The sequence below is a fragment of the Schistosoma mansoni genome, chromosome 3 (genome assembly GCF_000237925.1).
Source record: "Schistosoma mansoni strain Puerto Rico chromosome 3, complete genome".
Classification (NCBI taxonomy): Eukaryota; Metazoa; Platyhelminthes; class Trematoda; order Strigeidida; family Schistosomatidae; genus Schistosoma; species Schistosoma mansoni.
In genome coordinates, this window is record NC_031497.1 from 12897013 (window position 1) to 12918909 (window position 21897).

At 30.3% G+C, this 21897-nt stretch overlaps 1 protein-coding gene across 1 annotated transcript; it reads right to left on the reverse strand.

The window, feature by feature from the left end:
• Positions 1–1997: 1997 nt before the first annotated feature.
• On the reverse strand, positions 1998–7293 carry Smp_129170 (dual specificity kinase; the record flags this gene model as incomplete). The annotated part of the gene is made up of 4 exons (XM_018799278.1): positions 1998–3043; positions 3206–3451; positions 3578–4918; positions 6672–7293. The coding sequence occupies 4 exons, from the start codon at positions 7291–7293 to the stop codon at positions 1998–2000; spliced, it is 3255 nt and encodes a 1084-aa protein (XP_018651082.1).
• Between the last annotated feature and the right edge of the window lie 14604 nt (positions 7294–21897).

The following is a 21897-nucleotide window of genomic DNA, read 5'->3' on the forward strand; positions in this document are numbered from 1 at the left end:
ATGGGAAGATTCAAACAAACAATACTAAGTGAATTCAAACATTTCAGTATTTTTCTATCACTTCAAAATCAATGTATTCAACAAGAATACCCTATGAAAACTGTGTCAACTGATTCATTTAAATGAATTCAATAATCAAAGTACATTTAGGTAATATTTTAAAACAGAAATCCCCATCCTAGAAGAATAGAACAGTCACGTGAATAAAAGTACATAGTCTCCAATCATTATTGTGAATTCATAGGCATGACTTATGTTTAAAATTATAGAATTTATCAAATACAGTATTGATGTACTTAGTTTTTAAGTCACAAATTTTGTATTCGCAATAACCAGCAATACTAGTTAGCTAATCAAACTACAATAAATAAAAAATGAAATGAATTCTTAACCTACTACTTAATAATTAGAAATTTAATCAATAGATAACAACTCTTCTCATTCATCTTAAAAACAAACAAAAAATTATCTTTCAAGTAACTAGTCACTTAGTGATTATTTATTTCGATAAATAACTAAAGTGAAATTTAACATAAATAAAAATACAAAAAAGAAATTAATTACATAATTCTTTGTATTATTGATTATTTGATTATCTGTAAATGAAGAAAAAAAAGAGAGAAAGTCGTTTAATAAACAAAGTTTTTTTCTGAGAAAAAAAAAAAGAAAAACAACAAATTCTTGAGGGAATCATTCATAGAACAATGAGGAAAAACAAGAAATTGAATAATAAGAAGAAACAAAGAAAAAAAGACTCTCTAAGGGTCATTAATTTATTAAGAAAATAAACATCAGCTGAACTTGATAGAAAACAATAAAAAAAATCAGATGAAATTTCACAATAAGTGAATTGGTAAGTAAGGGAAATGTTTTGGAAATGTGAAAATAAATGAGACAATAATAATAATAATAATGATCAGTAAACATCAAAAATAACACGAACATTGTCTGATTATTAAAGAAATTAATTGGTTCATTAAAATGGTTAATCACTTCACTGATGGTTATTGATTAGTGATAATGTTTTGTGTATTGTTAAGTTTGTCAAAAAAAAAATAAGCAGACAATAGAGATTATGTATAAAACAAAGAATTAGGAAACCTGATGAATTAGAAGATTTAGTTGTCAGGGGGGGGCGCGAAAAAAGACAAAGTTAAAGTAACATATCAGATAACAGTAATAATAATAATAATAATATTTTGTTCAATATAAAAACAAAGATTATTGAAAGACGTTATTGTCCATTTTTCTCCTTTTTTGATTTTCTTTACTTTGGTCTTTTTAATTAATCTCAGTTTATTAGTCTACATGTAATATTTCTTAATTAATTCTGATGCATAAAATCTTAGTAGGTGTACACAATGAAAAGGCAGTTGACAACTAAGCATTTTGTGAAGGTGGATTATATATATATATATATATATATATGGCACGTGACTGGTGGGAAATAGTATTTATTGAGTATATTATTGAAATACACTTTATGCATGCACACATACGCACTGCAAATGTACACACATACATAACTAAGCCTGCAAATGTACACACATACATAAGAAAAAATAAAACCGGATTAGGTAGAGCGAGAAAAAATAAAACCGGATTAGGTGATTACTACTTTTGTTAAATTAAAAAGGCAGCCAATTTCTATTGTCAACTAGTTGTGTTGCATAAAAAAAGGCATTAGAAATGAAACCTAAATACATATCAAAGTTTGTATACGTGCATGTATATGAGAGTGATGGATACACACATGTATAGACATATGAAGATTGAGGAATTAGTGTATACTCTGAAATAAGAATAAAATTATTGTTTGGTTAATCTATTTATATGTATAGTTGAAAAAGTAGTAAGTAATTATACAATCATTCATACATACATTCCTCTTCTTTAAGAGAACACGTTTATACAACTCTGATATATAGAACAGTAAATATATACGAGAATGCTTTAAATTCATAAAAGTATAGGGTGAAGTATTAAGACTACTTGTTTCAAGTTTCATATTGAGTATAATAAGATGACATTTGATCCGTATAACCACTATGACCATTATTATTACTATTATTCAAATTGAATTGAGGTAATCTTTGTACAATAATTTTATGTGATTCAATAGTTGGTTGACAATAAGGCTGTGGGCCGTATAAATTTGCAGAACCATAGTCTTCTGATGATAATGATTTAACTGAACGCCATCTTGATGGGCTTTTGTAATCAATATTATTAGAAGTATCATTATTACTACTGTTCGAAATAATTAATTTTGTACGAGCTGGTGGTTTTGGGGCGATTTCTGGAAGTGTAATAGTTGAATTCAAGGTGCTACCACTATTCATTCCTGTAATAGTTGAACTGATCCCATTCAAATGACTGTTGAGGGAATGTTCTTTTGGATCTGTATGGTTTCTTGTAAAGTTCAAAATTTTGCGATTGTTATTACTGTAACAGCTGTTATTGTTGTTGTTAGCCAACCAACAGGAGGTTTGACGATTGAACTGTTCTTGATGTTGTGATGGCGGTTGTTGCTGACGGTATTGATAGTTGTTTTTATGATTGTGATATGTATCACATTGTTGTTGACTGTAATGGCTAGAGGGATATCTATACTGTGTTTCATAATGACAGTTACTTGTTATATTAGTAGTGCTATTATCATGCGTTGTATTTAATTTGTGCGAAATACCTGAATCCGTTGAAATTATCACATGTGATGATGTAACTGGAATAAAATGAATATCCTGCTTAGCGTAATCATTGATATGGTTGTAATTAATACTACTATTATTATGATCAGTAATCGGTATTTCATATTCTGCTTGTGGTATATCAATCAACTTTGTACGTGTTGGGACGGAATATCGTTTGGTTGAGGCATTTATCATGCCCACATCAGTGGCAGGCTTCATTTTTTGTATACTTACAATATTATTCATACTATTGTTTAAAGATTTGTCAATAGTTAATGAAGATACAAATGGTACCGATTGATGCAAATTGGAATATGAATATCGATTTGGTGAATTTGTGATTTTACACACTGTCGCATTCGTGCCATTTGTATTATTATTATTATTATTATTAATGTGGTTGATATTAAATGACGTAAGGTTCGGTAGATGAGGTGTTGAGTCAGAGCAATGACCTGTGATCAGAAACGTTGGGCTGTCAATTTCATTTTCTGTGATAATTTTGGTCTTACCATAATCCGCAATCGGATGTTGGTTATTTTGGTGATGGTGATGATGAGTGAATTCCGATAATGGTCGATCACTGTTACTAGTTGAGTTACGATCTAATCGTTTTTTACTTTGATATATTGCATCAGGTTTGGTATGAATTAGGGGACGTGTTTTTTCTACAACAACTTCGGATTGGGTTCCATTTAAATTATTGATTTCTGTCAAGGATCCAATAAGTGATGACCGACGAACTGATGTAAGTAAATCTGAATGTTGAAGCATTACGTCAAGAGCAGTGGTGTTGGCATTGCTGTTACTACTACTATTGCTACTACTACTGTTATTGATAGTGCTATCGTTCAAAATATTTTTATTCATATGAATTATACTACTGCTAGTTATATTGCTAATATTAACATCATCACATGCACCATCAATATTACTATTATTGGTTTTAGTAATGCTATTATCATTGTTTAAGTGATTAAATGATAAGTTCACAGACAGTAATCGACCTTCCTGATTGTCATCTGATACGGTTGACTTGTTATCGACACCTTGATTACTGCTATTAGCAGTAGTAGCAACCATCGTCGTTGTGACCGGAGTGGTCGTTGTTATTGTTCTATTATCATTAACATTACTACTGTTATTGTTCGGATAAACTAATGTAACACGCCGATTCCCAGAAGAAGAAAGCTTATCAGTATGTTGAGTTGAATGTGACAAATTTTTTGAACATTTATTTGGTGAATTAGAAACAGTAACCATGTATGACGGCTGTTGTTGCACTATGGTAATTTGAGAGTTTTGACGAGTTTTTTTTAATTCTTCCTCTTGAATCGGACTACTTTGTGCATCAACCATACATGGCTTTACATCAGTTTCATGGTTATTTCTCACTGAATCGTCTACAATGAAATTATTAGGTGTAATATCAAAATTGACTAAATGATTATTAATTAAATTTAATCGTGATGTTTTTCGTCTTCCATTATTACAAAATCCATTGATTTTATGCAATGAGTCTTTATTCAATGACTCATGACCATTGCGATGGTCATGAATTAAATAACGTTCATTAATTTCATTAGCTAATTTACTATTATTTGGTGCAAATTTTGATACTTCCATACTCCTAACACGTAATTGTGAACGAAACCCAATAGAGGATTTATTATTATAGAAATGATTGAACCATGGGTGCAGAATTGCTTTGTTTGGTTGAATTCGTTCGTCAGGTAACCAAGTTAAACAGGATGATAGTAAATTTACAACTAATTCATTATCTTGATCTAAGTAAATTTCTTCTTCCTCTGACATTTTGGTTGCATTCATTGTTGTTGATAAATTGGATACACTACGTGTATCTTTACGTTTATAACGACGTAGTCTTGATTGAGTAATAGCTTGAAGTAATGGTAAACTACTTGGTATACCACGAACATGTCCACCTCGTTTTGAAAGACCTGGTAATAATTGTGGAGGATTATCACCATCTGGATAACGTACTGAACAATAACGCGGTAGATATACAACATCTCTACATAATCGTACACCGTTTTTATCCATAAACTCCAATGTAGATGGTTTCAGTTTATCACATTTGAATTCAATGAAATAACGATCTAATTCAGATGAATGACGTAAAAGATTTGGATGTGGTAGACCTAATACTTCCATGATACAAGCCATTTGGTCAGCTTCATCTTCTCCAGGAAATAATGGTAAACCTGAAATAAAATCACAAACAGATAAGGAAGGGAAATTAAAAGATTAGCCAACTGTATACTTCAAGCAATTATATAGAAATATTTCTTAATTTGGATTTATTCTTACAATGTCAAAAGAAACAGCAAATAACAACGGTCAATAAGTTCTGAAATAGTTACAAAGGTTTATTACTTAAGTGGACACGTTTGATTGTGTATTGTTCTCTGAACTGAGTAGTTTAAATTTACGATTTTCCTAGAAGTATTAAGATTATCAAATTTACTTCATCTGAGAAGGAGTTTAAAAAAGCAATATAACCAAAAAACAGTTGATTTCGTTAAGTTCTGAATTTAAAATACGGATACTGATTGGCTATTTCATTTATTATATAACAGAATCATTAATGTTTTACCGGGGCGAATTTGTTTCATCTAATCGAGTTCTTTTCTATACCATGTAAATCTTCTTTGTAAAACAAAATAAAGTTGATGACATGGTGAAACATCTATCTCGGTAGAAATTATCCGTTGATCGTTTTCAATTCTTCTATTATGACAAATTGGGATTCTTTCATTAATAAAAGAAACACAATTAAAATCAGTAAACTAGGCATAAGCTTTATTTAAACACTATGGCTCCTCATGAAATATGCAATTTTATTTTTGTGACGATTTAGTCATTCACTAAATTATTTAGCACGACATACTCCTTCATAATTAGTGTGATCGTGATCAATATTCTTAAACTAGAAGCTTCTAAAGGCGACAGTTAAAAATATCAGTAAGAATAAATCTGCAGTGTAGTAGTAGAATGAGAGTCTTTTTTCATCACTGGATAAATTTTTATCTGGGCAACTAAGAATGTCTACTCAACAAAGTAAGCAGAAATTCCATCCTAGTTTTAGACTCTTCAACTGTGGGCATTCATAACACTGTCCAGAATCGATCTCAGGACTTTCAGAGACTCCATTATATTTCAGGGACACTGAGTTATAATCTAGTTATTCATATTTATAACTTCATTTAATCTTGGATGTCCGACTATAATACTTAGAAATCGATCATATCTATCTTACCGTTGATTTGCTGGGTTTTCATTTGTTGCTGTTTCTCATTATAACTTTCTGAATTCTCTTATCAATATCTGAAAACTTTAAAACTCTATAGTAATGGAAGCTAACTAATAGTAATGGTAAAAACTACTATACTATTGTATAATATACTAAGTTACTTCTTATTGACTGGATGATATTTTAATTTGGTCGGGTAATTGTAATTTTATTAAACCTCGTTCTACTGTTGAACTGATACATTTATATTGAGTGAGTAATGTGACCAGTCTTATAAACGTGATGGTGTATTGTATGTTTAAGGGAATTCACTACGATTTCAGTTTCCACTAAATGTATTAAACAAGGGACTTTTGGTCAATTTTTGTTTATCTGTTAAGCAAATGCCCCATATTACAGTACAAGATCTACTAAAGATTTCACCTTAACCTGTAATTTATAATAGGTTTGTGTTTTACATCAACCTTGACAGGCTGGGTTACACTGATATGTTCACAGCAGACAATTCATGATAACTACTGCGTACTGATGATTAAACAGTAAATTACAATTACTGATCCTAACAGAATGATATTGCAGTGAATAATTATTGAAAAAAACCTTAGAGTTGTTGTTGTCCCAAACTTTTGAAATCCAATTTATTAACAAAGAAGCGTATATTCATGTAAATAAATAGATTATTTATTAATGAAAAATCTTTTTACCATTTATTAGTTCAGCTACTAAACATCCAAAACTCCATGTATCAATTGCTTCATTATAACCTAAACGAAGCAGAATTTCTGGTGCTCTATAAAATCTTGATTGAATATATGGATATGGTTGACCATTTTGAAAACAACTTGAACCAAAATCAATTAATTTTACATAATCTTTTTGTTCTGTTACACGTTGACACATTGAACGTAGATGATTCATTGAATCATATCCATTATCATTATTATTATTATTACCATTATAATGATTTTGATGTTGTTGACTTTTTTTAAGATTATTATCACCATATTGATAATTAGTAGTATTATTAGTAGTATTTTCATTTTCTGGTAATTGTGGCCAAACAAGTAGAATATTTTCTGGTTTTAAATCACAATGTATAATTCCAGCTTTTTGTATAAATTGTAAAGCTTTTAATACTTGATAACATATACGTCGTACACGATCTCTTGGTAGACCCGTGAATTTATTCAATTTTAATAAATCATATAAATTAATATTTAATAATTCAAATGTCATACAAATATGTTTACGAAATGTAAAATGTTCATATAAATTAATAATTGGAAAATCATAACGATTTAATTCACCACCGGAACATTCACGCATATTTCTTAATGTCTCCAAAATACGTATCTCTTCACGTGCCTATTTTTAATTAGTTAAATATAAAAGAAATAAATTATGTAACCTTTAAAGTAGTACCATGGATATAATGTGATATATAGTTTAAATACTTGAGAAAATTGTCATTTAAATTAATTACAATGAATAAATTAATAACAAATAAGAATGAAATAGGTATCTATGGTAGTGAAAATATACAGTCGGGATCATTGAAATATTTACCCGGTTCTAGTTTTAAGAATATTCTATTAATGCCAATACATAATCATAATAATAATAATTATTATTATTTTTATTCAATATTATATTTTTAGTACAATATAGAATACTAAGCACAAAGTATTTCAGCGAGTCTCTGTTTTACTTATTTCTTGATCTATATTGACGATAAATGTTGAGTGATCGCCAGATAGATGTTAGCATTTCAGAAATCAACATCTGAATAATGTTCATTCTTTTCAATTTATATTGACAGCAATCACTATGTCTCCGTTTGTATATTTTTGTAACTTGTATTGAGAAAGGTCGTAAACGTTTCATAAACGTACCTGAATAGGTTATGCAATTGATTGACATAATGATCTGTTAAATCAAACAATGAAACAGATAACTTGTTGAAATATCTAAATGGCAGGTACAGGTAACCCAGATATTGAAGCACGCCACCCTATACTGTGATGGAATTAAATACATTTATTTAATTGTGTTCACATGCGACTGAACAAGTGAACGCTATAACTAAAATGTCATTTTATTCAGTTATAATTGAGAACAGAATTTGTGTATTCAGCTTTACTTAACATTTATAAATTTATCGTTTTTTTGTAAAAAAAAGAGTCGAACAAGTAAGTTACACGTTTTTTGATGATTATGGAAATTCATTCTTTAAGACAAATATATATTTTTTGAATAACGGTTACAGTTAATCTCATACTTAGGTGCATTTACATCATTTAACGTAACCTTGTTTATAACTATAGTATGCATAGTATTTGGTATCCAACTTCAAGTTACATAATCTATCAATTTATATTCAGTTATCAAGTAGCAACTGATTACATAATCATCATTTACAAATCAATAAAAATATAGACAACTATATGAAGAAAAATATTCAGTATTTTTATATAGTTGAAATCATGAGTCAATTGATATTAGACCACCATGGAAAACCTGGAAGCACTGCACGGCGGTTTCGTCCTAATGTGGGACTCCTCAACAGTGCGAATCCACGATCCCACCTCGCGAGATTCGAACCCAGGACCTATCAGTTTCGCTCGCGAGCGCTTAACCACTAGACCACTGAGCTGGCCGGCATCCGACGGTGTTAATATCTAACTTCAAGCAATCCACAAAATTGAGCAACCATTCACCAATGTGTTCAGTGGGTTGATATCTCCCAACAGACCTGGTTGAACTCCACCGAATTATTAAAAAGTGCATTTATGACATAATTTCAACCGACTTTTGTGATCACTATTTTGTAAAAATAGTAATTACTTTACTCTGGTGTAAACTCGACTGATTGATTGTTTTTTTCCAATACAGATTGTTAATCAATGATATTCGGCTTATCAACTATAGATTTCATTGACTTTGTGGATAAGTTTCTAACATGAAAATACCCCTAAACGTCTATGATTAATAAACTAACGACAGATCAGGAAGTAGAACTATTATGTTTGAGAAGATATAAATTGTGCAGAAAAACTGAAAAGTTATTTGATAGGATACGAATTCTCATGTGAATCTTTATTAAATATCAATCTGATGAAATATATTGAATGCAAGCTGTATTTTTAGGGGCCATAGATCTGACTACAAATAGATTGTATGAATGATTGTTGTCAAAATATACATCCTGTCTATCCTCGTATGTAATGCATGACATAATCAGCGTTGATGAATAACGGTGTTAAATACGTCAAATACGAGAATGAATTTTGAATACATATATTTTGTACACTCATTGATCTGGACAGGAAATCAGAGGGATGAAGCGAATAGAGGAGGGAGAAGCAGAAATGCCAAGCATTGGAAATAGTGAGTAAGCCAATTCGCTTTTATCAATCGTTAATCAATATTTATAGTCAGATAAAAATAAATTACAGACATGTGATGAATAAGATAAAAAGTGTACACACACATACACTCATATAAAAAATAGTCAGGCTTATTAAGTGAATAATTAACGTGACTCATGATGGATAGATAAATTGGCTTATCCAGAAGCCAGAATAAGGTATACGAGCTTAACATATCATCCGACACTACAATTCAAAACTTATATATGACAAGCGTAGTTCAGCTACTCATAAGTAGTTAATATTTACGTTTAAATTATAAATACACATTTCCTGATGATAGATTTAGGAGAGCTAGTAGTCTGAGGGTAATATATATAATAGCAAAGCTGTTGAAAAGAATGTACGTCTAAATATTGATAGTTAAAAATCTATCGAAATTAGCATTTACATTTCTGATAGTGTCACATTTTCTGTACCAGATGGTTTGATTGTGAAGCTATCATTATATGTCTGAATAATCTAGTCATAGAACACAGTACCAACATATTCAATCGTCAGAGCTACAAAAGTTTCATTTCTCTTAATCATTCAAATGAGCTTGTCACTAAACATAATTTCCGATCAAAAAAATATGGACAAGTTAAACTACACAGTTACCTTTTATAATTTGCAAAATAAATAAAGCTAAATATCACATCATAGCTCCTTTTGTTCTATCTAATAATTATCGGCATTAAATGTAATTTATTGAAAAATCACTGAAAACATAATCGTATAATCTCGTTATTAATCACAATACTTTTAACTTATTTATAACTATCCATGCATATCAAGCACTTAGTAGCGAATAATTTAGATAATTTTGAATAACTTGAGCATTAGGTAGATTTTTATAAATGATTTATTCATTCTCTGAAGAAGTGGCTTACAGCGAGTTACGAAACGTAGTAGTAGTAGCGAATAATTTAGATATTAAGTTAAACAGTTTGATATCAGTAGTTCATCATCACAGAAATGACTAGATCAATTACAAATAAGTATACCATACCGATAAAAAGAAGTTTGTGACATTGAATTAAGAATGTACATTAGCAGAAATTTGTTTTAATCAACAACGAAGAAAACAGCGTAAAGTATAAATTAAAATCAATGACATTGAGATTGTACTTCACGAAATGGTGATTAATATCTATATAAATAATAAAAAAACTATTCTTCCATATAATACCTTACTATTACAAGAACTTTGAAGAAGAAAAAGTAAAGTACACAAACATTCTTTGTACACAAATTTGGAGAGAAAAAAAAACTAATCGATCTAGTTTGTGTCTTTTTTTTCTGAGAATTTTTGAAATTAAAAGAAAACAATGAAAACCAAAATATTTAATTTAACGATTATTCATCATACAATCATGTTTAAGTATGTATGTGAATACAGTAATGTAATCAATTTCCTTTTTTTTTGTAAATAAAAATGAACATATAATATAATGCAAATAAAGTTTTCAAAATGTTTAAGGGTATAATTTATGTTGCTAAGCAATAAAAATGACTGATTTCTGTCTCATTTATAAACATGAGAAATGAATGAGTGTAATGTATTTTCAAATGGTATTTAGTAGGTTGTTTTGAGTTTCGACTTTAAACTTGTCTGTTGTTTAGCTTCTGATTATTGTTTAAGTCTTATGTTTGAACATGTAGATAACAATTTTCTAAGCGCATCCTAGTACCTAGAAGTCTTGTATTCTCCAAAACAGGTCAATGGAAATATAGAAATTTCATTTTGGAGATTAATTTAACTTTGAGAATGCAATAGTATTTGTGAGATTTTGGGTTTACTTGATAGGCTGGAAGCTTCTAGAAAACATACCATAATTGCTACCGATTTCGGCAGATGTCAACTAAGGATGAAAATAATGATTGGATATATTCTATATTTTGCCTAAAAGCTTCCACATATTAATAATCAGACGAAGTAGTCTTCAAACATTCTCTAGAGAATTTGCAGAGGAATTGTTGAATGACTCCAGTACTGTAAAGTATGAACTCTAATAACCTGAATTATGTTTACCTATGTTTTTTTCTGTAATAGATTCTAATCATGAACTGGTTGATTAATACTATCAGACTTGTATACATTCTATAGAATAATCTGCACATATTGACAACTTATGACAAAACAGTTCAATAATTTCATAACACAATGTAACAAGATGAATCGTGATAATGTTGAATCAGTTGACTAAAACACTTGTATTCTCAATAAAAGTATTTATTATTGAAGATATTTGATAAGAAGATTAGTAGACGTTGTATAACCGTTACCGTTGGGAAGTGATATGACTTGAATTACCATTGAAAACAATGCAAGGCTGATTTGACACTCATCGTTGATGCTTACCTACAAACTCATACAAAATTTTCTGGTTTCATGATCAATATGATGAATTCATATTACTGAGATAACGTGAAACTGTTTCACATATAAAGCATTATTTTCTTCAAGATCGGAGGTGTACTTTGTAAGGTGTCAAATAGCTTATTTTGGAATAATAAATTACGATTAAGTTATTTGACGAATACCTTAGAATTATGCACTATCTTTCGACATATGTTTTACTTATCACTCATTTCTTTTGTACAGAAATTTACTTGAAAGTATGTGCCAAAAATTGGTTCATTTTACAGACTGATCTCAGTTGAGTCACTATGGAAGACCAACAAACATTGGATAGCTTATTCGTCTTTGTATGCGGTTGCGCGGCAGATGGCGTAAAAACAGACCGTAAATCTGCACTGTTTGGGAGTTTCATTACAAGACGAAATAGCCATTCGCTGTTTCTCGGCTTTTAGTAGTACCTCAACGGAGATTAACTTATGATGAAATATTTTACCATTAAAATCAGTTAAATTCTCTTGCATTGATATTAAACGTTTTTATATCAAGCGGTAGTGAAGATCATATCAACGATAAAATGTTTATTTTTTTGATAATTTAATAACAGAAGAACAAAACTAACCTGACGTGTAAAACGTGGTTCTGTTCGAATGATCTTCAAAGCAACTTTACATCCTTTCATATGATCATAGGCTGAAACAACTTGACCAAAGCTACCTTTACCAAGGAGTGATAAAATCTCATAGCGATAGGCAATATGATCATGTTGTATAATACGATAGAAATTATCAGAATCATTGAACATTGATTGGTTGTCTTTTGGTGTACAGGAAAGAAATGAAGATGAGAGAGATAGACGGTAAACAGAATAGCTAAGGCTAAGTAAAAAGGTGTTAATACTACACTCATTGATTTAAAAAACAGTACATTTAAACTATCCCCTACTGGACATTTAATGTGATGAAATAAATAGTCAACACTATGTTGTGCTGAATATATGCTGCATTCTATCTTACGACCATTCGATATCAAGCATGTTCGAAACCGTAAAAACAACAAGCCAAAGTGTATCATCTTTCTCTGGCAAAGCATTCTACCTTCAAGACACTAACTAAAATTAAGATGACTTAGTTTTCTTCTTTAGTCACTTTCTGCTAATAAATGACGACTCTCATATAATTTTTTGTCACCTTCTATTTCACTACCGACCACGATTGATCTCTTAGTTCATTTATTCAAACTGTGTATGTAGTACTGAAGAGTTTAGATCTAGGACAAAATAACCATAGAACACTTTTCACTTTTCGCTAGTTTTTTTACATGTCATTCAAAAATCATAACGAAAACATCTTTGAAAATCTAAGGTAATTTCAAGTAATATTTTGCTCTCTCAAAGACAATTCTTCATTGAAGTTATTTCAATGAAGTTAAATTTTGCCGTCAATCTGGAATAAAAAGGAACTTTGAATAAAGTCACTGATTTCAATAATTACAGAACCAAATCTTACAAAGTGAGTTTATTATTTGAGTAAAATATCACAGATACCCTTGAAATGTAATCAAAGGAATGGGCATTGACATCTCTCAGACACAAACAAACACATGAACTGTTATCTTTGAATTTCTTTCAAATAGACTTTTTCAGTGCTTTTACTGATGAACATTTTTATATATTTGAAATCATGATTCAATTGAAATTAGACCACCATCGAAAACCTGGAAGCATTGAACGGCCGTTTTATCCTATTATGGGATTCCTCATCAGTGCGTATCCACGATCCCACCTCGCGGGATTCGAATCCATGACCTATCAGTCTCGTGTGCGAGCGCTTAACCATTAGACCACATTTCTTTAAATTATTAAAAAGCTCCGATCAGTTTTAATAATTTGGATCAGTAGTTTTGATAATGACATGGATGTATGGAAACTATTTAAATTATTTTTAAAATTTAAGTACCTAAAAATAAACATTTCCATGAGCTTAGAAAAAAACGGTCAAGTTTATTATCTTGCTGTAAAGGAAACCTTTAACAGAATTGAACATTGGTTACTATTATAACACAATTCTTATAAATTAAAAAGAAAAAAAAAGTATCACTGGTATTTAAACACACATGAACTTGATCTACCTGGATTATTATTATGATTACTGTCGTTATTATTATGATTTGGATTTAATTTCTCATTTGAATATTGTGATATTTGATTATTAAATTTTTGCATAGAAAATTGAGAACAATTTGACATTGAATGTTTGTCCACTGTACAACCAACATAGAAAATCTGTTAAGAAAATGATATAATAAAGAAAGTAATTTAATGAATTTGCATTTATTTATTTTCAATTGTCTAACTAATAAGTAATAGCTGAGTTTGAATTCTGTAAATTGGCATTTGAATAACTATTTATATTAGACAAGTATGCAAATCTGTAGTTTATGGAGGAGAAAGGTGAGGAAGCGATAAAGTGAATGATTATCATCTAGTCTGACAGTTCAATATTTAGTAGATCAAATGAAAGTATCGACTACAATAAAATAAAATAAAATACAGTCATTAGCTTAATTGACTCAGTTAGTAGACATTGTTTAAATTGAATCAGATTATCTAGATTTACAACATAATATGTGTTATATCGATTGGGTGAGTGCGTACGTGCGTGCCCTATTTGATATATGACGTGATGATCCCGCCAACGAGAGAGGAGTTAATTTATTGATCGCCCAATGATACACAAAAGCCGTATGAGCAGTCTTGAGTACTTATCAGTCCTGCTATCTGTCTAGCCCAGCCAGTTAAGTCCAGAACACCAATAACAGCCTCTGCAATATGAATCATTATTCACAAACATACTGGGTTTATATAGCAACCAGACAGACCACATAGTACCATAAAATAGAAAATAATATTTGTACAAGATTTAACCAAATGTGGCTGTGAATAGGGGGAACAGTAATTAATAGACTGGGGATAACTCAGGAATGTAAATCGTTTAATAATAGTCCATGGGTCAAAATGAAGCTCATAATAAGAGGGATACGGATAAGAATAGTTTAGTTACTTAACAATTATACAATAGGAAATATACATATTACATTGGTCCATAAATAGTTCTCAAAGTTACCACTCATAAATCTACACGGGATATAACAATATGAAATGCTTGATTATCTATTAAATGTAACTTATAATCATTCTGTTTTAACATTGCCCTCACAGAAGCACAGTTCAACCACAATATGCTCTGTTAGACATTATTTAAAATTAAGATCGATAAATTTTATTCTATCACTAAAAGATTATAAACAAATGGAAAAGCTCGAAAAAATCAGAATGTATTTATTATACCATGGAATGTGCACTACTCACAAGTAGTCGAGAGCAAACTTTATAATTAGTTTTATGAAATATCAATAAACTTAGAAAATAACCTAAACATAGGTAATAATTAACCTTTTACTTTTAAAAAAAATTCACGCATCATGAACAATCAATTAAATATAGAGGTATAACAGTCTGAAAAAATGTCACCATTCTCTTTGTTTTGTCGACAGATAATCATCTAAACACAGTATTATCATCATTATAGATTGATATCATCTATAGAACAGAAAAAGAAATTCTGTCGATTCTGACTAAGCACTCTTTAGTTGTCATTTTATATCCTGAATTTCTTAAGATATATACTTATATATTTATATTCTTGAAGATTCATGATAGGAGTTTTTATATTTTAAAAACTGATTTACAGTTACAAACTAGTATCAAAGAATGTGCATTCATAGGTAGTTCCAAATTTGATTGAAATACTCATCTATTGATTTCTGATTCACAGAACTTCTGTTACTGACATAAGCTGGTGACAAAACAAATCTTTTTATTTTAAATAATACAGAATCGTCACGATAGAACGTTATTATATGTTTCATAAGATTTAGCTTTAAGCAATTCTAGTTTGATGCTGTGAACTGTTTACAATATGTCAGGTTGATAAAGAATTGATAAGTCGATGATATACCATAATATATGTTAAATCCTTATTGAAACAAATTAAAATTACTAAGAGTGACAAATTCCTAAACAGTGCAGTTGATGTAGATGTTTAAAATGACACAGAAAATTGTAAGGTGAATTGGTCACAAAATATATTAAACATAATTAGGATTAATACGTATTTAAACGTTGCAAAATAATAATACAGAATAGAAAAGGTGATAGTTGTTAGTAATCAAAGTGGAGAACATATAGTTTTGTATCCTATAACTTTCAGCTCCGTTTAGAATACCTATCCTAAATACACTGACTAAAGTCGTTTAAAATTAATGGGAAGTTGGAAAATGAATTGATGAAATCATTTTATTCAATAGACCTTTGTCGCTCTTACTTTGTTTTAGTTTATCAAGTTGTTTAAATACTGTAAATCATCAATTTGTCCACAATTATTATTGACACTATTATTGTTATTACTATTGTTTATTCTTTATTTCTCTATCATTCTAGACATTATAAGCAAAGTTTTAGACATACAAAATAAAATTACCGCCGTTTTTTTCGGTTGAAAATATCATTGTTGATTTCATCTTATTAATTTATGAACGCTGTCCAATGCAAAATATAAATAGTAAACATCATATGTTACCGTGCTTTGCATCTTCGGCAATTGACACTATAAGCTGGTGTCACGTGATGACATTTTTTAAACAAAACTGTTATAAAGTTTTTTAATAAATAAAAGATATTCTTTCTTAAAAAACAATAAAAACAATGATAGTGAGTAAACTTATATAACTTTGTTTTTGTCTCATAGGAAAATGTATTTACTTTTCATTTTTAACTGGTCGAGACATATGTTTTTGATCAGTTTCCTCATATAGTATAGATAATTACTTTAGTGTACATGTATAATGATGATTGTTATTATTGTTGAGAAAGTGGACACTATTCACAAATATGTTGTTAGGATTGAGCATAAGAGAGGTGGAAATTATCTGTTCTACTCTTCGAGATTTGTTCAGTTTTATGTTATTCTAGTTACAGGATAATATTATTTGAAGTAAAGAGATATTACAAATAAAAACAAGATATAAGTAAAGTTTATCATTTCATTGCCATAGTGATAATTTAACACAGCCTCAGTAGTTACAGAAGCGCTTGATTTCCAATCTTATCCTTCCGCGCGAATATAATTCATTTTGTTTCTTATAGGAAATAATTATACAAATAAATATTCTAGTTAGGTCGTAGGCTAACACACTGCTAAGTTGTTTCAAAAGTTCAGATGAAATATTTTCCATTACATCAAACAATCGTTTAACAGGAGAGCATTTTTTATATATAGTTGAAATCATGAGTCAATTGAAGCTAGACCACCATGGGAAACCTGGAAGCATTGGCTGTCCGTTTCGTCCCATTGTGGGACTCCTCAGTAGAACATTTAATAAAAATTTCATAAAATTGTTACATCATTAAACTAATTATAGTAACGAATGAATAACATTCTTATTTCATTATTCTATTATTTGATGTATATACTAAGTGATTACACATTAGGTTAGAGACTAGTTCATGCATTTGTATTTTTATACTTCATAAGATCAGCACATATTTCTAAGTATAGACAAATATCTAGTCTGTATTTCTGAAACGTCGACAACCGTCTATTGCGTTGTTTTTTGTTCTATGAAAAACACATGGTTTATTCACCTGTGTTCACTTTTTTTTATTTTCATCAAATAGTTTTACTGATATGAATGATATTTCATTGTTTATCATGTGATATTATTTTGACAAAATTATTTCTACTTTAATACAATGAAAATAAGTAGTCATTTAAACGAATGTAGGCGATATGTATATATATATATATATATAATTATAAATATAATTGGAATCATGAGTCAATTGAAGCTAGACCACTATGGAAAAACCTGGAAGCCCTGGACAGCCGTTTCTTCCTATTGCGGGACTCCTCAGCAGTGCGCATCCTTGATCCCGCCTCAACCAGGTCTGTTGGGAGATATCAACTTACTGAACACATTGGTGAATGGTTGCTCAATTTCGTGGATTGCTTGAAGTTAGACAATACCACCTTCAGATATCGGCTCAGTGGTCTAGAAGTTAAGCTCGCACGCGGGACTGATAAGTCCTGGATTCGAATCTCGCGAGGTGTGATAGCGGATACGGCACTGCTGAGGAGTCCCACAATAGGACGAAACAGCCGTCCAGTGCTTCCAGGTTTTCGATGGTGGTCTAGCCTCAATGGACTCATGATTTCAATTATACAGAATTGCTGAAGTCCCCACAAAAGACTCCCTTCTGATAATTGTAAATATAACTAGTAAGACAGTAATTTCACCTATCAGAATATAGTCAATTAAATTAATAAATAGCAGAACTAAACAAATCACTTACATAAATACGATATACTGTTTATAAATTCGAATGAAGTTAAATGTTTAAAAAAAAATAAAACCCTAATTCGACATATAAATACTCATGTAATAGACCATTTTAAATCTGAAGTATATTTCTACTGTTAAATATTGTTGTTGAAGTACTGTATAGTGACGAATTCATTGAGTAACCGTTTTCTATACAGTAATATTTCTGACTGTTTTTTTTAAAAAAGGATTTTTGAACTAAGCAAAGGTAATATTCTCCAGAGGAGTCCACAATGAAATCATTCAATTTGAAGAACTCAACATAATCAGAAATAATCAAATATTATTACCAATTTTCTCCATAAGGAACACAAAATATCCGGTCTGCTAGTTCAAGCAATACAAATCACTGTATTTAATTTTATTCATTCTAACGTTATTTTAAATATGTTTGTGAAAAAAATACTCAAATTTATTTGTTCATCTGATTAACTATCAAGTAACCTTCCATTTATCCTTGATTTATTCTATTTTAACTAACAGTTGATATTTAGTGATATATTGTTCATTTCATGTAAACAGAATAGTATACGCTAAGAAAATACCATTTTATTATATATGAATAACAGTTATGAGACATTCACTGAATAAAGCGAATGTAGTTAGGAAGGCCATAGTCTTTCCAAACACATTTACATTGTCAACATACTTGGCAAATTCAAAAAACGTATCTTTTGAAGAGCATTGATCTAGCTCATTTTTGAACTACTGGAACCACCAAGAAAGAAAAATCTATGGGTAAACTTTGAGAAATTCTTTGGAATTTGTTAAGAAGAACATTAATTATAATGACTATTGATCGGAAATAGCAATTAATTCTAATCACATTCTATAGTTGAGCAAAAAGAAATTTTAATAGTTGAATTCGTGTGTCGATTTAAGCTAGACCACCATTGAAAACATGGAAGCACTGGACGGTCGTTTCATCCTAGTCTTGGACTCCTCAGCAGTGCGCATCCACGATCCCGCATGCGGGACTTGGGTTCAGGACCATTGGTTGCTAGTAAACGCCTAACCTTTAGACTACTGAGATGGCATCCAACGGTGTCAATGTCTGGCTTTAATTGATCGACAATCTTGCACAACCATTAATCCATTTTTTAAGGTAGATACCTGACTCTGCCCGACTTAGATTGAACTCCACTGGTCACGACTTCTCACTCCAGATCTTCAATAGTGGTCTAGTTTATATAGACTCGTGAATTCAACTATTAAACTTACTACAATGTGAAATAAAAATTCACAAAAATAATAACTCTATTTAAAGTTGATTTAGTTATGTTTTATGGATTTCGATTTTTGTCTCGTATCTGTGAACTTGTTAATAATTCATCTTTCAGAGTGTTTTGTTTTCCAACTAAGTTTCTTTTATTGTGGTAGTTTGGAAATTTATTTTTTATACACAACATTAGGTATCAATCTGAATAGAAGTATAATGTTGAATTTTTCTTCAAAGATTAAAAATTCTTGATGGAAATATTCTTTACTTCAAGTAGATAATCAAAGATAGTAATTTACCCCCTTAAAGAATGAACATTACATCTGTAATCGGTTTCATTTATTAATTTTATAGAATATTTACTCTGCTTCTTCCATAGACAGAAAAGTTTGGTTATAGTTATACAATAAATGAACATAAAAGCTCACATCAAACATAAATATATAGACGTTAATTAACTGACAAATAAAGATATTTTCATGTCCTTCATTAATATTGATTAGTCTGAATCAAGATTCAAATACAATGAATACACAAGGTCATTTTCAGTTCATGTAACATATATATTTTTGTATGATATTTTGGCGGCATTACATTATGTTTAAATGAAGAATTCTTTCATCAGAAAATATTTGTTATCATTTCGAACAATGTCATCAGTGTTTCATTTGATTGTGCTTAGTTGTTCTCATATAAAAAACAAACTATTTTGGTATGTGTAAAATATTTTAGGTAAACTCTAATAATATTGCTTCAAAACACTCATTAGAACCATTATAAGCAAAGATGGATAGTGACTAGCAGTGGAATCCAGGACGCGCATTTCGTCCTATTTGGGACTCGTCAGCTTTATGCACCTGCATCTCAGAGTTGATGTTCACTCTGAGACTCGAATAAGAGACTGATCAATTGTAGTCCCAAACATCAATCGGAAGTATCAAACAAACAATACCAAGTGAATTCATTAGGACTTTTTAACCAAATTATTCAAAATAACCAACAAATTCACTTTAATAATATACATGAAAATTTCTATGGTGATTACAACACATTATTGAAAAACAGTTTTTTTTTATATGAAGACCAATATAAAATATATGTATAATGTAGAATTGATTAGTTGTTTTTCTATGTAGTATTTTTAATGTTTAAATAAATATTGAATGTACAAGATCAAGATATCGATAAATAAAACTAATTGAAAGCGTGAGTCAATTGAAGATAAACTACCAGGGAAAACCTGGAAGCAGTGGACGGCCGCTTCGTCCTATTTTGGGACTCCTCAGTAGTGCGCATCCACGACCTCTCCTAGCGAGATTCGAATCCAGGATCTACCAGTCTCGTTCCAGAGCACTTAACCGATAGACCACTGAGCCGGCATTCGATGGTGTTAATGTATAACTCCAATCAATCCACGAAGTTGAGCAACCGTTCAATTAACTCATGCTTTCAACTATGAAAATACTAAATCTCCACAAAAACCCCTTCTGATAAAAATAAAACTAAGTATGTTGTCAATTTACCGAGTTTTGTCAACAACAACAAAAATTGGGGTAGTTTTTCAATGCAAATTAAAAAAAGAAAAAAAACTTAAAAGAATCATACAGTCATAGAATTAAGATGTAGTTATTTAAAAAGTTGATTTTTTTGAAAATATGTAAATTCTCAGCTTCAATCTTACCTTATCTGCTTCGATTAACTTAAACAGTTGAGTATTATCAAATAAAGATTGTGAAAGAAAGCAGTTCTACTCAAAGTGTATTTGATCAACATGTACTTATTTAATGGGTTGAATAATGTTCTTATTTAATTTGCAACATAAAACTTTAATATACTATTGAAAAATACTTTACAGTGTACATCTTTAATCGCTTTGTTTCTCATTTTCTTCCTCTCCCTCTCTCTCTCTAACAGCCACTGATCATTTTGGTTCTATTTTAGACATTCTAATATTCAAAGATTCTATCTATTTCAGTCTAATATCTGATAATATTAATGAGAATTTATATCGATAAATTTACTTTGTCATAGAAGAACTCATATAGTTTATTTTAGTATAGGGATTTTGAAACTAATCTATATTTAAATTCACTTCGTATTACTTGTTTGGATCTTCCCATCGATTTTGTTAGGACTGCATCTGGTCAGTCTCTATTTGGCATATGTGCATACTGTGCGTATTGCCTCGATATACCTTATTGCCTTCAATATGAAACATCCAAGATGGATAGTGGCTAGCAGTGGAATCCAGGACGCGCGTTTCGTCCTATTTGGGACTCGTCAGCTGGATGTACCTGCATCTCAGAGTTGATGTTCACTCTGGGACTCGAACCCAGTACCCTCGCTTCAAACGCCATCGCGTTATCCACTCGGCCACTGAGTCCTGATAGCCACTTGCTTGTGCGATGGGGAGAAGTTTAAATTCACTTCTTATTACTTGTTTGGATCTTCCCATCGATTTTGTTAGGACTGCTTCTGGTCTGTCTCTATTTGGCATATGT